This window comes from Lutra lutra, chromosome 8, assembly GCF_902655055.1.
Source record: "Lutra lutra chromosome 8, mLutLut1.2, whole genome shotgun sequence".
NCBI lineage: Eukaryota > Metazoa > Chordata > Mammalia > Carnivora > Mustelidae > Lutra > Lutra lutra.
Genome location: NC_062285.1, coordinates 127,004,995 through 127,028,753, shown reverse-complemented (window position 1 = coordinate 127,028,753; position 23,759 = coordinate 127,004,995). Strand labels below are relative to the sequence as shown.

At 35.4% G+C, this 23,759-nt stretch overlaps 1 protein-coding gene across 5 annotated transcripts in view; it reads right to left on the bottom strand.

Annotated features, from left to right (window-relative positions):
- The window catches only part of HCFC2 (host cell factor C2), a 46,523-nt gene that overhangs the window by 8,744 nt on the left and 14,020 nt on the right, over nt 1-23,759 (bottom strand). For 2 of the 5 annotated variants that reach the window (XM_047739762.1, XM_047739763.1), the window contains exons 8-16: nt 18,180-18,347; nt 17,603-17,655; nt 15,544-15,721; nt 11,723-11,926; nt 11,086-11,159; nt 8,960-9,097; nt 7,041-7,226; nt 6,590-6,628; nt 6,037-6,322 (exon numbers count right to left, since the gene is read on the bottom strand). In XM_047739762.1, the coding sequence (XP_047595718.1) occupies nt 6,037-6,322; nt 6,590-6,628; nt 7,041-7,226; nt 8,960-9,097; nt 11,086-11,159; nt 11,723-11,926; nt 15,544-15,721; nt 17,603-17,655; nt 18,180-18,347 (1,326 nt within the window). Of the gene's footprint in view, nt 1-2,766; nt 6,323-6,589; nt 6,629-7,040; nt 7,227-8,959; nt 9,098-9,562; nt 9,579-11,085; nt 11,160-11,722; nt 11,927-15,543; nt 15,722-17,602; nt 17,656-18,179; nt 18,348-23,759 lie in introns of those variants that run through there. The other 3 variants (XM_047739764.1, XR_007129240.1, XM_047739765.1) reach the window with 3 other exon arrangements.

Sequence of the window (23,759 nt, the reverse complement as noted above, 5' to 3'; positions counted from 1 at the left end):
CCCCAGAAAGTTCCAGACATTGCTGTAGCTATTGTAAAAGTCCCAGGCAACTACAAGACCTTAAATCTCACCCATATTTAAGCTGGAAGGGACATGCCACCAGGGGGTGCTACACTGCAACTGGTGGCAGGAGGACTTCGTGAAGGTGGGACGGGCAGAGCTCTGGGTCCTCCTATTCCACTGTCTTGCAGCTCCCGCCCCTACCCCGGCGGTGGAAGGGGTGGGGGGGATGACTCTGGATCAGAACGCCGACACCGTCTCACACACTGTGCTGCCCTAAGTGGCACACCTACACCTTTGTTATTCCGGATGGTCAGTATTAATACATTCCGCTTTTTCCTCCCCCTCCAATAAGAGACAGAGAAACTAGGAGGGAACCCTTCTCAAGTTCTTAAGGAACTTCCACTCTGTCTCCTCGGACTCAAGAAATGAATAATCCTTTTGGTCAGAGCTGGATGTCCACTGGATCATGATTTACCAGTGGACAGAGTTATCCCACGTTCAAAACCAAATACCACCTCCTTTTATTTGTAACCTGTGGATGCTCAGACAGAACAGGTTCTCCCGTGCTTTCCTCAGTTCTCATGCTGAGGAATGATGGGTCCTTTAGCTTCTTATCTGTGGGTGCTAAGGAGACCAGGAAGGGGGAGTGGGTAGGAAGGGGGCCATTTCCTTCTCTGCAACACCTTTCGTATCTGATATGCCACTAACTCATTCTTCTGATGCTTTTATCTTCAGGAGGAAACACCCTGACATTCCTAAATACCCTGCAAAGACTTTTTGTTGAACCAGCAAAATCAAATCGGGAAATAGTGTATCCTTCTGTTGCTTCCATACACCTGTGTATGTGTATGTTACTTCCATACACCTATGACTTCCTAGTCTTCTATCTAAGGCCACAGGCTTCATAGCCCTATATTCTCAAGACTTTGAATGTGAGCCTCTGGCAGGAGTGGTAGTCAGATTGTGCATATGATGACCTTTAAATACCAGGCCCCCCAATTCAACTTTTCCAAGATACTAAATACACAAAAGAACCTAACAGTTTCAGATGAGCTTGCTGAAATTAACAATCTCACAACTGGACTTTCTTTTTTTTTTTTTTCTTCAATTTTAGTTCCTCAAGAGGATAGGAAAGAAGCAAAGAGATACTTAATAAGATATAGAAATCTATTTGGAACAAGGAGGCTGGTATCCTTGGATTTTATAGCCTTTTCTTTCTCCATTCAGTTCATAGAGTTTATTTCTCCCCAGAATGGTGTAGTTCATGTTTTTCCAGGCATGACCAAAAAAAAAAAAAAAAAAAGTCTTCCTGAGTTAGAGAAATAGTACAGGGACTCTGAATTATAACTGGGAAATGTGGAAGGAAGTTGTGCCAATGTCATATTGTTTTCTAGTGGGTAAGAAATAAACTCGGACGTGACAACAGTGGCCTAACTTGGTATGTGTCAATGCTCATGTTCCATGTCTTCCAGAAGTCCCTGTGCTTAAGTATTAAGGATGTTTTTTTTTCCCTAATACTAGACAATTGTCCATGGCTTTCCTACAAGGAAATAGTTTGGAAATATTTTTAGCTCATTTTCTGGATCATCCAATGTTAAAAATCATAATTCAGCAATATCCCAAGAATCTCACTAAATGCTCAGATCTTTTTAGATCAAAAACTTCCACTTGAGATCTATGCATACCTAGATTAAATCCCTTTTAGCTCAGGACACATGTGACACATCGTTTATTTATCCCAGAACTTCTCTTAGGAACCTAAGTAAGAGCAGGGTAGGATAAGACAAAGCTAGAGTTAGTATTTCCCCCAGAGGCTTACTAACCTGCTAAAACCTCTTTCCTTATCAAAGCCTCCCTCCCATTTTTCACCCCAACTTGGGAGAGGGGAGTGAGAATATGGAGAGATGTAAAAATGACAATTTTCTTTAACCATGTGTTAACCTATTTAAGTAACAGCTAAGTGGCCGATATGTAAGAAATATAAAGACCCAGTCTCTGCCTCAAACACCTACCACCATTCTGGCAAAGAGGGATAACAGTGCTAACGAGTAAGGATACAATGTTTTTTAGGTTACTATGACAGAAGATTGACAAAGGATAGTGGGGGCACAAGAAGAAGAGGGCAAATCTACCTGGATATGGGGCATGTCAAGAGAGGCTCCATACTGAAATCCTGAAAAAGGACCTGAGTCTTGAAAAAAAATGAATGGAGGCAGGCGCAAATGGAAAAGGGGATTACAGACAGGAGGAGGTATGGAAAGAGCGAGCGAGGAGTATCACAGAACTCAAGAAAATGTCCAAGTGTCCAGGGAGCGGCTGAGTTACGAAGGACAAGAGTCATCACCAGATGTGGGAAATGAGAAGTTATCCTGGACCTTGGCTAGAGCCATTTTGATGGAGTAGCAGGACAGAAGTCTGGCTGCTGTGAATGAAAATGAGTGTAAAGCATAAAGACAAAAGATTAAGAGTGAACAAAGGACAAAAAAGAGATGGCAACACTTTAGATCTATTTCCTGGAGCCACGTGCCTTTTTGCACACGAGCTCAGCCACAAAAAGGGTTAGAGAGATACAGGTTACATTTTATGAGAACGTGATTCCAAACACAATCCACTAACTTAAAAACAAATTTTGGGAGACAACCTATTCTTTATGAGACTGCCTATATTATTTTAAGTGAACAATATAAAGTCAATATTTCTACAGAGTTACTCTGCAATCACTAATTTTTCTCTCATAGAGTTCAAAATAAATAACACCTGTAATTGATTATAATAGAAAAGGTGCTTTATTTTACATATCATTGGTACATAATACATAAAACTGCCTAAAATCAGTCCTGGAAAACTTGACCATCACTTATACCTTAAGCAGTCAAAGACCAAGTCTATTTTGCAACCTATTTCATTCATGGTCAGATTACGACAATAACTTTAAATACTAATTATCTCTTCATAGCCAATGTTACAAATTAATTTTATGCTACAAGTGCTGCAATTTTTAAAAATAAAAATACCTTCATTTATAGTAGACCGTCTCTCTAACCAGAACAAATCCTTGCTAGGCTACAAGTCTGAAATAATGGATCAACAGTTTTACTTTCTTATAGATGATTGTATTTATGTAATTGGGTTACAGGGCAAGGGGGCCTCATACATGCAATCAGATTATTTCTGTTGTTTTTTTTTTAATGTGGATAAAAATGAGTTTATGATACCCTATTTCTAGTTAAATTGCCAAAACAGTTTACTAAACTAAAATGAAGCCAATACAATATTTTAGAAAACATAATTCTAAAAGCATGCAACATCAAAATCTTTTTACTACACATGTGAACTAAAGTTTTAGAGCCCAGGAAGAGGACTGTGGCACAAAGGTTTGTACATCTGAATTACCTATCCAGTAGGGAGAAGAAAGAAAGTCATTTAACTCAGCATAAATCCTCTTATGAGAGGTATCAGCATGATCTAGCCCACTGCTACTCAGGGATCTTCACTCAGAAAATGTGCAAATCATAGGAAGCTAAATGCACTTCTCTTGTTATTTACCCTAATCCATTCTATTCATGAACACACAGCTTGACGATCTATTATTAACTATTAATGTCAAGCCACAGAGATTTCTCAATGGCATTTTTTTAGTCACCCATAAATGTGACTGCTGCTTAATGTACAAATGCCAAAAAATGATAACAGAATCTGGGCTGATCCTCAAAGTAAAAACATTTGTTATTTTCACAAATCCCTTGGTAAACAGAAAGAATGCCTTTCTCTCTAGAAAATAAAATGTATGTTAGAACCACAGGTTCACAGCACAGTTGAGGCATGTAAGCAAAGTAAACGAAACCGAATACTAAATAGGTATAAATGTGCACACTCAAATATTCTATTCTTTGCTTGAAGTCAACTTAGTCCTTGTCATTAAGCGAAACGCCTTGAGACACAAATTGTTAATGCAGAGACTAAGGAGTTAAAAGCGAGACCTTTTTCTAATAAAGCAAAGAGATCATTAAGATAACCGGACTTGAAACATATACTCTAACTTTCCATTATTCCTCTTTGGATAACTAAACACACACATATACACAACAAACCCTAGCATTTAATGTGTGCAAAATTGCTCACCATTTATTTTAACTTTGGTTAAGTATTTGTTTAGCCTATATCAGACATACGTGGAAGCTATACAATGATTACAAACATAATAATGAGGTAAGTTACGATTCCACTAGTGCAAACAGCAAGCACATGCTAAAAGCAGAGCATATGAATTTAACAAATGCAGAATGAAGCTCTCACCAAGGGAGGTGCTGACATAACAAACCAGAGAAGCTCCTTGTAAACACTGTTTGTAAAATACACATTTAAAGATTAAAGATTCATACAGCCACAAAAAAGGTATTCTAACAACACCAGAGTAGTGCATTTATTTTACCTTTAGAGTTTGGAAATCACTCATTACGTGTCTAACAGTTTGCATATTTTCTTCAAGAGAAACTTAATTAGTGAGACACATTAATTACAAATACTGTAGTATAAAAATCCCAGTTCTTTACAAAAATTATATATTAAAATATTCTATACACTTTAAATTAGTAACTGGAACATACATATATATCAATTCTGCACAATTAAATCCATCTTGCCTGGGAGTATTCTAGGTGATGCTCGAGGACACAGCTACTCAGTCAACCTGAACTGGCATAAGGTTACATGGTATAAAAAAGACAGGCCTGGGCCCGCGTGGTATTGCAGCTCGTAGTGTGAACTACCTTTTCTGCATTTATTGCTATTTCCATTCCAGATCTGAACAGGCAGTGGAACCATGACATTCCAAAAAGGTTCAAAACAAGCTGCCTGTGGCAGAGGACCCATCATGCCTATCTGTATCTTTAAGGTTGCAGTGGGACCTGAGTGAGCTGTCTAATGTTTATATTTCAGTTGTAAAAAAGTTTATACAATTTTGAGGTAAAAACAATGCAAAAATAAAACATTTAGAGCATTTACAAAAATCTTACAAATGTTTAAAACACTATTTCAAAACTTGTGTTCTGTTAAGGTGCTTCTTTCTTTCTGCAGTGAGGAGGACATATGTATTTCGATATTGAATTTTAAATTATGAAGGTTTTCTTAATTTCAGCAAAAGCAAAGTTAAAGCCATTAAGACAGATGTTAAAATGTTCACAGATATACTTTGCTTCTGACGAAAATACAGAAATTTTAGTGCTGAAAGAAACCTTAAACGTAAATTATTTTAACTCTGTCTTCTATTAACAAGGAAACCAAGGACTGGGTAAGTTAAGTGCTTTGGCCAAAAATGTATTCCAATATATCAGGTATGAATCAAGAAAACCCATTACTCTTTTTGTATTTTGCCATGATTCTTGGAAAATAATAAAAATTCAAAATCAGAGTTTCTAAACTCTCCTCTTTCTTTCTTTCTTTTGTAATTTCTTAAGCTCTGTGCTAACTGTAGACAAAGAAATGAATCAAATAGCGGCTATCAAAATTAGTATCACAAATGTTATTCACTAGAAGATAGGTGTTAATAGGACCGCTGCTCATCTAGAATAATAAAGTTAAAGGGAGTAGTCAAAGACGGGTCCTTGACAACGAAGAGAATATTTACTATATAAGACAGTGCAGTGTACAACAGCCAGTTACTAGAATCATCTCAATAACTCTAGGAAGACTGCGTTACATGGCCTTTAGAAAAGATATTGGGGTAATAAAGCCTTCTAGCTTTTATCTTTACTATTTTACTTTATAAAAAAGCAGTTATGTAACTGTAAGGACGAATCCATATACTAATTTTCAGAGAGTCTTTGCTTCTTTTCTATTTTTATTTGGATCTAAAATTGAGCAAATACATTTTAAGAACAACTTACAAACTCAAACTCATAAGTGCTAGAAATACAGTCAGAGAATACTCTTTAAAATGACAAATCTTCAAAACCAGTTACTAATAAATAATCATCACAATAGCTTCAGTAAAAAAAAAAAAAATTCAATTTAAAGGTGCTTTTTTATTGTTACCTTGAAGCCATCGAACTTGTGTAGCTGGTCCATATCCCTTTTCATTCTTTGCCGATATCCTGAACACAATGGCAGGCCTGGATGTATAATCGATATGTGCATTTGCAAGCTGCCCGGTAGTTACTATACATGATGTCTTAAGACCACAATAAATCCTCATAAACACAAGTTGACTTGGATTATCTTGTATTTGTGCTGTGCGGATAGCCAAGTAGGCTGAATATTCCAAAATATTTCCAGAAGGGGAAGTTGGAGGTTCCCAGGAGAGATGGATACCCTCAACATTCTTGAAGAGAGGAGAAAAACAAAACAAAACAAAACCAGGTAAAGGTTCTGAAAGAGTTTTCTCTAATATCACTTATAATGTTGAGTCTATCTTTAGAACACAAAATAATACTTTCCGCTGAAGTAATTGCATTAGGTACTAGAACTTTTATTATTGATTTTTAAAAACCTAGTTGGATCTACAATGTTTAATTCATGCCCACTTTTCAATATCATAACTAGGCTTAAATGTCTGCCTGTACCATCCTAAGAAAGGGGTTTTTCTTACCTGAAAGCAGATCTTTTCTTCTCTAAAGAGGGGCAGGACCTTAGGATAAAATATAATTCAATTTCATGTGTTCTATTAAAATTCTCCAGCACAAACTTTTTGGTTCCATACAATAAGAACAAAGTTAATATTAAGATGAATACCAGATTTCCCTGACTCTCTATAATTTGGATGCTGTAATTCTGCTTCAACTTTGGTCCTTAAGATTATGAATGAATAGCAAACATTTTTTAAACTTATAATCCACCCCTTTTATTTAAGACCTAAAATTTTTTTTTTAATTCAAGTACTGTTGACATACACATTACATTAGTTTCAGTTGTACATTTACCCACCCCTTTTAGATACCTCTCATTTTATCAGATACTAACAAGAAACTCTAAACTGATAGTTTCACTTCATGTATAAAGTTTCGATAACTAAATCACCAAGCCTTGACCTGACATCTCACCTTTGAAATTCTGACTGCAGAAGGAGCTCCAGGAAAACCGGGAATACAAGTTTTAAATTCACTGATTTTGCTGAAAGGACCTATTCCACAACCATTGATGGCAGCAACCCTGAATCTGTATCCTGTGCCTGGAACCAGATCTTGTTTCTTAAGTAAACTGTAGTCAGGTGCGTCTGCATTTCCTATCTAAAATGTAATACATGCAAAAGTCAAAAGGTGCAATTCATCATTTTGTCATTCAACAAGAAAACTTTTAAAGAATGAATCATGTTTTATGGTTCTAGTTCACATTTATTTCCCTTGTATTGAAATAAACCTTCCAGTACAAAAGCAGCTAAGCCCATGGATTGGTGATTCTTATCCATAGGAAAAGTACTGTTTCCAGTTAAAAATCACTGATTATAAAAAGAAATTGATGTGTGTTCTGCACAATATGAAGGTAGGAAAAACCTGACAACCACTATAAACAAAGTAACAATCACTTTACATAAATAATTGTATCCAATTAGAGTAGAAATCTCAGAAGAATTATTCTCAAATAGTCTAACCAGGAACAATACCCTTTGGATATAGGCAAGCAAGCTTGACAGAAGAAAAGTGACCAGCATGTAGTATAGAGCATTTTAAAAATTACTATTTGGCAGATGCTGAATAAAATGTTAAACAACTGCATATTCTGGGTAGGAAGTTCATAACATTCACAAATTTCAAACAGTTTTTACATGTTCTCCCTCTCACTGCACCACTGTGAAGCAGGTAGTGCTAATGTATCATTCCCATTTTTAAGGGAGCAGTGTCATTTTTATTTTATAGATGAGGAAACTGAGTCTCTGGGAGGTTAAATAGGTGACTTGTCTGAGGTCACACTGTTGAGTACCGCAACTAAGGATTCCAACCCAAGTTTACTGGTTCTAAATTTTATGCTGTTTTTCTTTTGGGAAAAACAGGTAGTTACTAGGCCCTTAGATATTGTTATTTCCTTATATATGAAATCAAACTACTGCCAGAAATTTCATTGGTAAAATACTAAAAAATTACTAATGAGGATTTCTATTTTTGTCAAGAATTGGGAGGAATTCTATATGAAAGAGAGATATCAGAGAAACTAAAATGTAATGATAAATGTAATGATAAATGATAAGTTCTCCATTTATGTAGGTCTAGGCAATTCACTCTCTGAGATTCCCCATTTCAGAAAAAAATCAGTTCAATGTGCTTTGGAGCTGTTACTGATTTCATAATTCTTAGGGTTACTGATTTCATAATTCATATATATGAGTTTTTCTTTACGGGGTTTCAGAATCAAGAAAAAATTAGACTGTATTTCAATAACCTACAGGGGCTCTTAAATTTTTTAAGTTGTAAAATCAAGAATTGAAAAAAGCTCTCAGTAAAAGAGCACCTGAGTGGCTCAGTTAAGCATTAGACTCTTGATTCTGGCTCAGGTCATGATCTCCAGGTCTTGAGATGGAGGCTCCACGCTCAGTGTGGAGACTGCTTCTCTCCCTCTGCCCCTCCCTTGACTTGCGCACTCACATGGGAAATAAAAAATACATCTTAAAAAAAAAAAGAAAAAGTTCTCAGGAAGAAAAAATGTTCCATTCTCTAAACACACCAGGTAACAAAATTAGAGATCCTTCAAAAAATCCTTATCTGTAGTGGCCAGACCATATTCTTTATGACTCAAAATCCAGCCCAGTGATTGTATGAGGTTTTTTAAGTGACCTGCTCGTGATATATTCCATAAAAGTGCCTTAATAAAGAATACAAGATAATTAGGCATATAGATAGAACTCTCAATTATAGATTGTGGACAGATCTCAATTTCATGTATTCAAGTGACTTGAATCAGGGCTATAAAAAAAGATCTCATTCATGAAATTTATAACTCACAGGGTAGGAAATATATCAATAGCTACCTTTGAGATGCTTTGCTTTCCTTTTGGCAGCAAATAAAACTGGCTCACCAAAGCTGTATTATTTTTAAAAATTCCTACATCACACCACTGTCGTTCTCCTGCTTTCATTGTGGCCACTGGATTTGAAGGAGTCTCTTTCTAATTTCAGAGAAAGAAAAAATTATCAGGACTCTTACTGTGCATTTAAGAAACTTCCAGATTCAATAAATCCATGCAGTGATCTACAAATAGGTATATGGGTAAACACCACAACATTAAAAGCTCATAAGTAAATAAACTCTTAACAGATTAGGTCAACTGACAGTGAAACAGGGATGCCAATTCAAACACAGGGAGTGACAGGCATTCTGCAAGTCAGTAGCTCTGTACTATCAACCTAGGTAGAGTTAGCATGCTTTTCAATCAGTGATATGTTAAAATGCCAGCTGTTTTATAGAACATTGTCATTTCAGAGACCCTCTCAGAAAATGTAATCCCTTTAGTGTGACATTATACCTTGCTCCAAAAGGAGCAAATAAGGAAAAATTCATTCCAAGCTGGCTTATTTCTAGATTCAAAAACAACTAGCAGAAATTCAGTGACCTTTGCACTTGATTTAAATACCTGTGATTCTCCAAACCTAAAAGGAGAAAAAATGTTCAAAACTAAAATGCAATTTGAATATACTTTAGTATATATTAAAGAGGAGATTAAACAGTTTTACATTTTTTACCTTGCTTTAAAACAAAGAAACTTCCTCTACCTTAAGCTATTTTTAGTGATAAGTGAATTATACTTATCCCTGGAACTAACCTTTTTAAGCCATCTTCTTTATAAATGAGACACTGTTTCCAGAAGCTCAAAACAAATGTGCATTTCAGTTACTTATTTCTGTCTTAAATATATAACAGCAGAGGTACATGCTTATAATTCACATTATTTATTATTTAGGCTATCACACATGACAAAGTGAGCTACCTAGAAAAAGTCTTTCAGGTTTTGTTTTTTTTTTTTTTTTTTTTTTTTTTTTAAAGGAGTATCTTTAAACTTGCTTTCATTTTTAAAGTTGTAAAAACTCTCTTCAACAACTTTTATAAAACAACTGGCTCCAACTGAAATAACAAATACCATTCTGGCTGATGTGTTGCAAAACAGATTTGGGAGAAAAAAAGTTCCCTTTAATAATACTTCCCTGAGAAGAGTCTAAGAACTTTAGGACTTAATATTCTGGAAAGGTGAAAGCTGATAAAGGTAAGTATCTGATCAAAATCCATAAAATCATGATTGAAAGAAAACCAAAACTACGGACAATTCTTAAGGATTCCAAGAGGTAAATATTAGGTCAAATAAAAACTCTTGCTCATAGCAATAAAATTGCAATGACGGATAATTTTAAAATAAATTAAGAAGTATATACACACACATGCACACACACATATATATTACCCTTATATTTACCTCATTAAGACAATCATGGTGTATTTGTGAGGCACATACCTAGCATTTTAAGTTAAGCTACAGACCAATTTTGGCCTTTCATAAAACAACTCAATGTCAGAGAGATTATTGGGTTACCCTATAGGTATGTCTAACCACCCAATACTGCAATATTCTGCTGTTCTCCCAATTAATAGCTAGCAATAGAGCCACTGAAATTTTATATTCTGTAATATGTCCTTTTACTCTTTAAGACATTAATGTAACTTACATATACATGTATGCATACACACACTCATATTTCTGATTATAAAAGCAGCACATTTCACTATACAAAAATATTGAAGGCCCAGAGAGATTAAGTAAAAGTTATCTGTGGCCACAGAGCCTGGAGCAAGTCACCTAGCATTATAGTGTGGATGTGCGTGGACTCACATGAGAGTGAGAATGTATGTATCGTGTGTATCTTTTAATAAAGTTGGGATCATAGTATAGATATAAAAATATATGTATTTATATATATACACACAAATTTTTATGCAGTTTTCACTTAACATTATATTGTAAACATTTTTTCTATTCAAGCCTTCATTTTTCAGTCTTTGGCAAGTCATTACCAGAGGACACCCAAGAATTTTTTCATGAATTTATGCTGAAGTTGCTCAGCATCCCACCTTTAAACACGTATGATCTTCAGGTCAGATACTTACAGAAAATGGCATCACTGTAGCATGTGCTTCTACACGGCTGATCTTAGATGCAGGCAATGCACATGCTTCATCAACTAAAAACCAAACAATTCATCATATAAGACTTACGTAATCACTTGGCAAACAGACACATTAAAATACAATTTATAAACATACAAAAAAGAGCCAGAGGGAGAAAAGCACAATAATTAGAAATATGGACCCTCTAACTCGAACTAATTCACAAAGTTCACTTCTCAAGGGTTTGAAGACTAACTAGAACTTCAGAGAATGTTTACCAAAGATGAAACACAAGTCCTATTGCAAAAGAATGAAATGAGAATTTGCAAAATCAGAAATCAATCAAGCTAGGAGAATTGTTACTCCAAAGTCTAAAGAATGAATCTTTTCTATGGGGAAAAAAAATCTGCTGAACATATTCACAGTAGGATAAATACATTCTGAATGTATTTCAGTGTGTGCTGATTTAAATATTTATGGAAGGCAGCAGAGTATATAATAATTTTCATTGAAATGTTTTATCTCTTTATATATGATTCAATCCAAGATGAAATGCAATTCCCATCTAAACAAATAAGTTTGATGAATTTATATACAAAAATGGTTCAAAATACAGTATGTGAAACACATTTCAAACCTTCAGATTTGGTACTGAATGTTGTTAGTGAAGTTTCATCTTTAACAACTGCCCCATTTGTACTGGATGATTCAGTTTTAATGGTCTGCTGGGTTACCATAGTTTGTGCGCTGGAAACAGAACTGGATACAGAAGTTTCGGGGATTACTGTTCTTAAGTCCAGGCAACTACTTAGAACACCTATAGTTGCTGAAGTATGAGGACCTAAAATTAAAGTGAAAAGATCAATTGTTAACATAATTCCTGCAATAATTGTGCTGTCTTATGGTTCTTGTCATACAATTCTTGCTATTTTCAATTTTAAAAATACAAACATGAGTACCGTACATGTCATTCATATGAATTAACCACTAGGCATAAAATGTTTAGAAAAATAAACTGCACTATACAGATAGCAGATGTCCAACGTCTCAGCTCCTTCTTCTACTCTAAGCACTGAATCATTGTTCTTGGACTCTCCTAAATCATAGATCAAATGCCCTGCTTCTCATTTTAGGGAAAAATATAGAAGTCATCAGGAATGCATGCCCTTGGTTTTCTGCCTCTCCTGCCCTAAACTAGAAATATGTTTGTGATTGTGCCCATCCTTTCTGTCTTCTCTTCCACTTCAGAGGATGAACTGACCTCTCTCCTGAAGAAGGATAATTTATCCTCCTGTGCTCTTGGTCCCATTCCTTCCCATTTTGGGAACCTCTTTCATCAATCATTCCTTTCTCTTCAGGGTTTTCAGATTCTTTTTCATTAGTAGTTTTTGGCCATTGGTCCATAAACATTATCAGGTCTCTCAAACAAACAAGCATGCATCTTCTCTGACCCTGCAAATCTCCTCCAGTTACCTTAGCCCCTCACTAATTCCCTTCAGAGAAGTCTCTACTTCCTTGACCTCCTCAAACTTGTTTCTAGACCACTACTCTAATGAAATGGCTCTGGCAAATATCAATGATTTCTAAAGGATGCCTTTCGATTTCCATTTACTTGACCTTTCTGCAATGTAAACAACGCTGACCACATACTCATTTTTGAAGCTGTTTCTTTCTATGATTTATAATTACTCATTCCACAACACTGGAGATTTGCTATTTACCAGATATTGTGCTTCTTTCTACAATGCTGAAACAAAGCAGGCATGGTTAATACCTCATCAAGTTATAATCATGTGATAGAGAAAGACAAGCACACACAATAAATATATAGTCACAAACTGTGATGCCCAGAAAAAGTAGGACACCAATCTCTGGTTCTTTTCCTGACCATTTAGGAACTGCTTTCCAATCTCTTAAGTTGGTTTCTTCTCTTAAAATGACTCTTTAAATGCAGGCGTTCCAAGCCTTCCCTTTTCTCCATTTACATATCTTCCTATGCTTTAACTACCATTTACAAATCATAAATTTCTCAAATACCTATGTCCTGGGCACTGTGGGAGGTGCTAGAAATCTCACAGTAAACAAGTCAGACAAGGTCCCTTGTCTTGGAGCTTATATTTTAGATACCCTTAACTTCTAAGTTTTACTTCCAGCTAAAAACTACTACCTAAATTCTACACCTAAGTATCCAACTGACCATTAGAAATCTTTACCAATATGTTCTTCAGTGCCTCAAAAACACTAAATTCGAAGTTGAACTTATCTTTTCCCCAAGTCTGTCCTTGCTCTTGTATTTCTTATCTTGATAAAGAGTATCATCATCCATTGAATTTCCAACCCAAAAAACTAGGAGTCATGGTCAACTCGTTTTTATTTCTCATACCCAACTAGTTTCCAAGGCTAAAAAAGTCTGAGAAATGATATATTCTCTCCTCTCCACTGCTTTAGTCTCTGTGTCTCTTGTAGTCCTAAAAGAACACCCTATCGGGCCTCCCAATCATTTCCTACTATAGTTCTGATGGTGATGCCAGAGTGTTCTTTTCTTTTTCTTTCTTTCTTTCTTTTTTTTTAAAGATTTTATTTACGCGTTGGTGATATAGTGGTGAGCATAGCTGCCTTCCAAAGATTTTATTTATTTATTTGAGAGAGAGGCAGTGAAAGAGAGCATGAGCAAGGAGAAGGTCAGAGGGAGAAGCAGACTCCCTGTGGAGCTGGGAGCCAGATGCGGGAATCGATTCCGGGACCCCGGGATCATGACCCGAGCCGAAGGCAGTCGTCCAACCAACTGAGCCACCCAGGCGTCCCCAGAGTGTTCTTTTCAAACAATAAGAACAATAACAAGAACAACAACAACTAATCATGTCACTCTTCCCACTTTTGAAACATACCAGCTACTCTAACCTACAGAGAAAAAGTCCTGACATTGGGTAGCCATTCATTCATATATTTGAATGTCTGCCAGATACAGTCATTGTACAACCACTATGGTTTTCCAATTTGCCTAGTACTAATTTTATCCAAACTGCCTTACAGTGTAGGATTTAGATTGCATCTGAAATCTCAAAGCTCTTGTTTTCTAAGAATATAAACTTCTTTATAAGACAGATATAGAAAATCACTGTAAGAAAATAGAAAATAAGAAAAATAGGGGTGGTTGGGTGGCTCAGTTGGTTAAACATCTGCCTTCTGCTCAGGTCAGGATCCCAGGGTCCTAGGACTGAATCCCTCATCAGGCTTCCTGCTCAGCGGAAGCTATCCTTCTCCCTAACCCCCTTGCCTGCTATTCCCCTGCTTGTGCTCTCTCTCTCTTTCTCTCTGTGACAAATAAATAAAATCTTAAAAAAAAAAAAAGAAGACAGAAATATAAGCTGCAGCCCAGGACCAGGCTTTTATAATTTTGATCAAATCATTCCGTCAGAAAATCAAGAAAACAAAAGTGTTCTCTTTTTCCACACATAATGAAAGGAGGAAAAATGACAGCAAATTATTTTCCTTGAATACTTTATCTATCATGGACTCATGAAGAAAAATGGAAATAAAAATAATACTCATACTGTTAAGTTTGCATTATGAAAGAGGATTTAGATTTTTATCAGCTGTCACGATGTTTTCAAATTAAAAATACAGTCACGTGTGTCTATGTCACAGACATATCAGAATGAGATTTATAAAATAATTTTAGATATTTAAATAAGGCACAATGCTTAATGTATCTCAAATGGCATGAAAATATTCAAATGAACTCACTTTACATTACAAAGTTCACCGAATTACAAGCTGTCCCATGAATGTAATCAACAGTTCTCATAAATGAACTCTTTCTGAGGATAATCCAGTTACTTGCTAAACAAATATTTACTAAGTGACTACTATTAACCAGGCATGGATTCAGGTGCTGAGGAAATAGAAATGAACAAGAAAATCTCTGCCCAAAACAAATAATTTCAGATAGTTCTAAGTGCTAAGAAAATACAGTAATGGGAAAGGGACAATGCAATACTGGCCAACCTCAAATGTCATATAAGAGCTTGCCTCATCTGAATTTTGTAGCTCATAACTAAGCATTACTATTCAGGTAAGTAGTTCCTTAGTATCTTGGTATCTCCAACTAGAGTCAATATGGAAAGCTTATTATTATTTTGAAAATGGATCAAAACCATAGAACATTTACTTTTCCAAAGTCAAAATTCCCTACTATTGTAAAAAGGTTTATTTATTTATTTTTTATTTATTTTTTTTTTAAAGATTTTATTTATTTATTTGAGAGAGAGACAGTGAGAGAGAGCATGAGCGAGGAGAAGGTCAGAGGGAGAAGCAGACTCCCCATGGAGCTGGGAGCCCGATGCGGGACTGGATCCCGGGACTCCGGGATCATGACCTGAGCCGAAGGCAGTCGTCCAACCAACTGAGTCACCCAGGCGTCCCTAAAAAGGTTTATTTAAAATGCCATCTTTATACCTTCGTTTTTCCTTAGCATATCCACGACACAACTATTATGATTAGAAGCATTAGTTGCCAAAGATGAATGTAAAGTAGCATTAGAATCAGTTGATGCTTTGAGATCTGGTCTGTTTTTCACAGAAGTTCCTTTCATAGCTGTATATTCAGTTTTTGTACTGTTCATTGTATCACTGATCTATAAGAAATAAAATAGTTTATTGTAGGAAGCAATGTTCAATTAATAATAATACATGTAAAAAATAACCAAAATAATTTACAACTTAAATGCTTTTGAAAATAAATTTACCAAGATATAAAACAGTTTAAATTATATTCTTAATTTGTACAGGATTATTCTTTAAATTTTACAGTAGTTTAAGAAAACAATTTCTTCACTTAATCTCCATTCTGAATAGACCAGGTTTGGAAGGGGAATGGGAGGGTATATTCTGAGGGAAAAAAAAACACAACATTTTATAAGTGGTAGTAGTATTCAAGTAAATACGTATGTAACACAGGAGACAACGCCAAAGCTACCAAGTTTAACATTTTTGTCAAATTTTCTTAACAAGGTCAATATGGATATTAAAGATTTGATGACTCCTAAAAATAAAATCTCAGTTCAAGCAAATGAATTACTCTGTATGACTGAGTTTTCCAAAGAGAGATCAAGATTTAACACATACATGTATCAATATTCTTTACTATTAAACATTTTAGATAGGAATCTTTCTAAGTCTGTTTCTGTCTTCTTATACATACTATAATGAATATATTTAGACTTTTTGATAATTCAGATCATTGTGAGTATCAGTTACTACTACATAGCAATACTTATGGGTCTACTGCACCATAAAAGTGATGTGGCTTCATTCAAAAACCCCAATATTGCTGCCTCTTTTTACTCACCTGTTTTTTGTTACTTTTCTGTCTCCATCTTGATTGTTAATTATACCTCTATAGTCAATTGCAACTTCTTATGGCCCTAAAGATATTTGTCCATCATACAGCCATGTTCAGAATGCATGCGCTTATGCCTACATCATTTTCCTTGAAAACAATCTACTGTATATTTAGACAGAAGTTTGCCATATAAAACCAGGGTAAACCCTAGTAATCTTACTCATTAGTCTCTACAAATATCTATTGTGAAGCCCTTCATAAACAAGAAGGAACCTCACAAACATCAGTGCTCAATTTAGCAACTCATATTCTTTGGTCGGCAAAGTACATAGTAAAGAAATATATTTCACATCCATTTTCGAAGTATTGGTTGAAATTTAAAATGAGTGTGTGTGACATTTAGAAATGTCAAAAAGATAGATTTCAAGATACTGTAAGTATAAACTCTAAGGGATTAGCCTCTGAAGCTATGTGTAGTGAGGGGAGACTTCAATTTCTTGGTTAGGAATTCTTAACCTAGGCTACTGTCATAATGATCTATGGAGTGTTCCTTAAAACCACAGTTAACTGGGCATCATCCTAAAGTGTTTTTTTTTTAAATTGTGTTATGTTAGTCATCATAAAATACATCATTAGTTTTTGATACAGTGTTCCAAGATTCACTGTTTATGTACAACACCCGGTGCTCAATGTAATACATGCCCTCCTTAATGTCCACAATAGCCAAACCATGGAAAGAGCCAAGATGTCCTTCAACAGATGAATAGATAAAGATGTAGTCCATATATATATATATATATATATATACACAATGGAATATTACTCAGCCATCAGAAAGGATGAATACCCAAACTTTGCATCAACATGGAAGGGACTGGAGATTATGCTGAGTGAAATAAGTCAGGCAGAGAAAGTCAATTATCATGTGGTTTCACTTACTTGTGGAACATAAAAAATAACATGGAGGACATCCTAAAGATTCTGCTTCACTAAATCTGGGAAAAGGCTGGGATTCTGTGTATGATTGATTTTTAATCTCAGAGGTGATTCTAATATGCAGCCAGGGTTGAGAACCTCTGTCCTAGGGTAATATGCTAAAAATATGAATAAAAATTGAGACTCTAACCTTAAACATTCATTTGTCATCATAAATTTTTTTTTTTTTTTAACTTACACTGTTAGGAATGGTGCTATTACTGCCTTGTCTGTGAGGGTCCATTCTGACTCCTGTAGGAATAAGAAAGTTCAGACTGACATGCTCTGAATTAGCTTCAATAAAATATAATCAAGTATTTCTGGAAGTTATGTATTAAAGGTTAAAAAGTATCTTTATCAAAATTTATCTATTTTCTTAATAGTTTGCTTAATAGTTGACTAAAATCCTTTCTAAAAGAACATGTAAAATTAAAAATGTTTCTAAGTGCCTGTTACTGTACAAAAATACTTTTGAAAAAAGCTGAAATATTTATGTGCTAAATAAAACCATCTCCTGAAGTATCAAGTCAAATTAAGAAAGTACATCAGAATGAACTGCAGAAAAACAAAACATTGTATCCCACACATCTATGCATTCTACCACAGCTTAATGATAAGACAGGCAAGTTTCAGAGTTGAAACGCAACATACTTGATTAACCAGGCAGGAAACATCATAAAAATTTTTTAAAACTAAGCCATAATCACTGGTTTTCCCACAGTAACTTTTTAAAAAAGCAAATGAGCATGGATGCTTTCAGGTGAAAATTATGTTACCTTGCATATTTGGTGTTGCTGTAGAATCTGATGACGCAGCTTGGTAGGGTAAGTCTGTATTCAGCTGCAAAAGATAGCCCTCAACTGTGGGCACTTCATCCCATTTGACATGGAAAGAGTTGGTAGTGGCCTTGATCAGCTGTACTTGTGATGGTGCCGGAGGTTTCTCTAAAGAACAATATTGACGTTTATACGTTGATGTTTCCAACGTATCAATATTTTGCCTACATAGTTTGTGTGGGTCTAGGGCTCTGAAAACATTAGCAATGAGTATTTCAACTGTCTAACAAGAAGGAGAAAATTTACTCAGATAAACATAGCTATCCTAGGTCAAATGAAAACAGTTTGGGGTTCTGATTCTATTTATTTAGTTAGTTCCTTATACAAATAGCTCTACACACAAAACAATCCGGCTCCAAGCTATTTGCGTCATCAGAATCAGAAAGAAATGTTTAATCATAGAAGTACAAGGAGGGCGGGGGAAGCAAGTATTTTATAGTTATAGCTACATTATTTTACCTTCTTTGTAAGTTTTTTAGAATTTTAATGAGGCAATTTTCAGCCAATAGTATACAAGTCAGAAATAGTGTTAGTGTTCGCTAAGATGATTTGGACGTATTTTGGAAAATCACAACTTCTTGAAGTTAATACCCTCTTATCAAAACTTGTACTACCCCAAACAAGTAACTACTTTGGTATAAAATATTACCAACATTTCCAAAACAAATAACAATCATAGAGTTTTAGAGCCGGGAAAAAGAATCTGAGATTATTTCTACTTTATCCTTGTCCTCTTTTTGTTTACCTACCAATTCAGAGAACTCAGAATTCCTAAAGGAGTACATTCCATCTTTAGACAGTTATATAAGAAATTTTTTTCTTCTAGTGAGTTGACATCTGTAAGCTATAATTTAATCCTTATATAGAATCCTTATAGATATTGAACAAGTCTATTATCTGTCTTTTTGTATTTTTTAGAGAAGGGGTCATCAAACTGGCTGGCTTATGGTGTGTTTTTGTAAATAAAGTTTTATTGAAACACAGTGATGCTCATTTGTTTATGTATTAGTTATCATTCCTTTTTCTACAGCAGCAGAATTGCATCATTGTAATAGAGACCATACAGCCTACAAAGCCTAAAATATTCACTATCTAGCCCATTAGAGAAAAATTTGATGACTGTGTTTTAGAGGGTAAGTAAACCTAGTTCCTCCAACTATTCCCCATGTAGATTTCTCCATAATCCTATTCACAATCCGGTTTATTTAAATTTCTTAAAGTAAGACAACATATACAAGGAAATAATAAGAAGACAAGTCCAAGAGGTACACCACCCACATAATAGAAGTCACATGTAGAGAAAAGAGAGAAAACAGAAGGGTACAAATCAATGAAATAAATCAAGAAAATACCCAGAACTGAAGAACATGAGTTTCCAAACTGAAAGGGCCCAATAAGTACTCAACACAATGGGTTAAAAATAGCACAATGAAATTTAAGAACATGACCATGAAATTTAAGAATAGTAGGGACAAAAAAAAAATCACCATGAAATTTAAGAATAGTAGGGACAAAAAAACCCTGAAAGCTATCAAGGGTGAGGGGAAAGGTCACATTTAAAAAGAACAAAAATAAGAAATGGTTTGGGTTTCTCAACAAAAACATAGAAGCTTGAATACAGTGTAACAATGCTTTCAAAATTTTGAAGGGTAATGACTTCCTGTGTAGAATTCTATTATCATGCAAATAGCCAATTAAGTGGAAGAAAGACTGAACATACTTCCAAACAATGCGAAATCTCAAAATAAATTTATCACCTATGCACCCTTTTCCTGGGATGTGTTCCATAAAAAATGAAAAAGTAAACTAAGAAAGGGAAAAAATATGGAATCCAGGAAACAGGGAATCCGGCACAGGTGAGAGGCAAAAGATATCCCCAGGAAGATGATGAAGGGAGACGCCAAGATGATAGCTGGGCTCGATTTGTGGAGGACAACCATCCCAGATTGGAGCAGGAGAAATTTCTTCAAGACGATGAAATTTGATAGAATATCTGATGCATCTAACCATAGTGAGAGAAGATTTAAACAAATAACAGAGTATGGATTGAATTAGTGGTAAATACATACAAATCTAAAACAAACAAAAGTAACAATTATTAATCCATGGCAAATAAAAAATTGTGCAAGAAAAGTATAACAATATTCTACATGGCTCACCTGCAAACAGTGCTTATGTGGTCAAAATGTAAACAATGAATACTCATCTAACAAAATTATGGTATAACCATATTGAGAGAATGGGGGTAGGAAAGGCATATAGGAGAGAGGCGAGGAATGATGGGAAGAAGAGATTAAATCCTTAATTTCCAGAGTAGAAAGTGAGCATTTTATGCCTAAACTGAAAAAAATCAAAGTAACAATATATTTGTGTTATATGGAAATATGGAAGTAAATACCAAAAGAATTGTTTAACAGAGTTGAAAGCAGATGATTGTGAAGCAAGGAAAATGAGAGGAAGGTTGGAGCAAAGGACTGCTATTTTGCATTAAAAAGCTTCATGGAATTAACCACTCTTTTAAATATTAACAAATTCACAAAGATTAACTAAAAGTGAAAACAGGCAAGATGAAGAGCCCTCATTTCCCCAATCCCCCAAATTCATGCCAATTTATCAAGAGGAGAAGCAAAGTCTAAACTTGGACCTTATGATAGTGGCCACGATTACTTTTAGATAGCTATTCATGTCTAAAGAAAAGGTTTATGGAAAAACTGGCCAGATCCCTTAGTCATAGATCCCTTAGATAATCTGTTGAAAGTGATGTATTCGGCCAAGAAAAACCTATACACACATATTTTTCTTCCAATCTCAGAGACTAAAGTTTATCCTTGGACTTCAGGCAACAACTCCCAATTTCGAAGATGCATCAGTAAGTTGGATTTTCTGTATTTCTTTCCTGCTTACTAGTATGTGCTTCTTCCACAGAAAATATTTAGTCTCTAACTTAGTTGTTCCATTTATTTTCCAATTATCTTAATTTTAAAAGTAAACTATTACTATATTACCAAAGCAATACATGCTTCTGTAGAAAATAAAGATGAGAGAAAAACCTTTCAGAAAATGCTGAATATCACCTTTTAGATAACATTTTGGTACACAATGTATACTTCCAGATTTTTCTGTTTATATGCTTAAAAGAAACTGGAATCATAGGCATGTTTTAGAATCTGCTTTTCTCATGTAGCAACATACATTACATCTCCAGATTTGATTTCTTGACTGACCTCCAGATTTCTTTATTCATCAACTACATATTTCATCTCCTTATTTCAAACTTAGCATAGTCTAAATGAAACTTAATTTTCTCCACAAACTGGTATTCTCCTCAGTCTTCCCCAACCCAGTAAATGGAAATACCACCAAGTTATTCAAGCTAAAAACTTCATCCTCCATTCCCCTCTTTATGCCACATGCCACACCCAATTCATCAGCCATTCTGTCAATAAGAACTCCAAAACATATCCATATCCATATCCTCCCCATCTCCACTGGCACCACTGTAGTCTTAAGACTTCTCAGACTCCTGTGAAAGACTTCTAACTGGTCTCCCTGTGTGCACTTTTGCTCACCTACAATTTATTTTCCAAACAAATGCAGTGCCCATTCCAAAACATACATCAGATCGCGACACATCTCTCCTTCCAACTAGTAAGTAAACTACTATTGTACTTTATAAACAACCTAAACTTTACCATGCTGTGCGAGGCCTTACATGATCTGTCCTGCTGTCACTTCCCTAACCTCCATTCCTACACTGTCCTCTTCCACTCAGCTCAAATCTGTTCCCAAATGTACCAAGTGTTCCTATCTCAGGGCCCTTGTACTTGCTGTTCACCCTTGCTATAGTGTTTATCCCCTAGCCTTTCCCATGGATAGCATCTTCTCTCCATTTGGATTATATCCCAAATGCTGTCTCATACTTTTCTAACTACCCAACCTGAAGTTAGTGGTACCTATAACAGTACCCCATCTACTATCCCAGTGGTCTATGTTACTATCTTCACACGCTTACCAGAAACGGAACTTATTTTGTTAATTTGTCTGATTAGTGCCTGTCATCCTGCTGCCCTCATACTTTCCAAGAATATAAGTTATTTGATATCAGGGACATTATCGTATCAGTCCCTTTCACTGCTGTAACATTTCACTTCTCAGCATATAAAACAACCTAGAAAAATTCCTGATAGACATGTGTCAATCAATAAGTATTTATTGAAAAAAATGGATGAGTTCCGTATTTTAAAATTTTTAGTGTTTAACTACTTTTGTAAAAATCTTTTCAGGGGCACCTGGGTGGCTCAGTTGGTTGGGCATCTGACTCTTGATATTGGCTCAGATCATGATCTTAGAGTCGTGGGACTTAGCCCTACCTCAGGCTCCATGCTTAGCTGGGAGACTGCTTGGGATTCTTTCCCTCTCCCTCTGCCTGCCCCCCTCCCATGTTTTCTATGCAGTCTCTCTCTCTCTCTCTCTAAAAATAAATCTTTTTTAAAAAATCCTTTATTTTGGAATACTTTTAGATTTACAGAAAAAAACACAGAGTTCCCATATACTCCTTACTGTTTCCCTTAATGCTAACATATTTGTTAAAACTAAGAAATTAACACTGGAATAATACTATTAACTAAACTACAGACTACTCAGATATCACCAGTTTTCCAACTAGTGTGTGTGTGTGTGTTCCATCCAATCTAGGGTACCACCTCATATTTAGTCTTCATGTCTCCTTAGTCTCCTCTAATTTGTGACTATTTCTCACTTTCCTTGTTTTTTGTTTTTTTAAAAGATTTTATTCATTTATTTGAGAGACAGCAAAAGTGAGAGATCACAGAGGGAGAGGGAGAAGCAGGGAGCCCAAAGCAGGGCTGAATCCCAGGACCCTGAGATCATGACCTGAGCCAAAGGCAGGCACTTAACTAACTGACTGAGCCTTAACTGAACCCTCGCTTTCCTTGTTTTCCACCACTTTGAAGTTTTTGAAGAGCGCTATTCATATAGAATGTCTAGGATGTCCCTCATTTTGGGTTTGTTGGTAATTTCTCAGAATGAGGTTATGGATTTTGCAGTAACACAGGTAAAGTTTCTTCTTATCCCATCATACGAGAAGCAGGGCTAAATGATTCAACATGACTATCATTAGTGCTAGTTCTACATCTAAACATAACCTGTAATGTAGATGTTACAATTATTTGAACACTCTGTCTTCTTTCAGCATTATACAGTGAAATTTAACAAAGTACAGATGCCTGTTTAATGTTAACAAAGAAAGGTGTGTGGGGGGGTGGGAGTTCTCGCTAGGAAAACATTTGATTTTTGATTATCAATCAAATATTTGATTATTATTTTTGATTATCAAATCAAGTATTTGATTAAGATGGTATTTTCCAGGTTTGTCTACTGTTATGCTACTACTGGTCCTTTTCCATATTCTGTGGTTTGGAAGGGAGTCACTAAATCCAGTCTATACTCAAGGAAAGGGACATTAAGAAACTCTCCTGGGAAAAAAAAAGGGAATTCTCT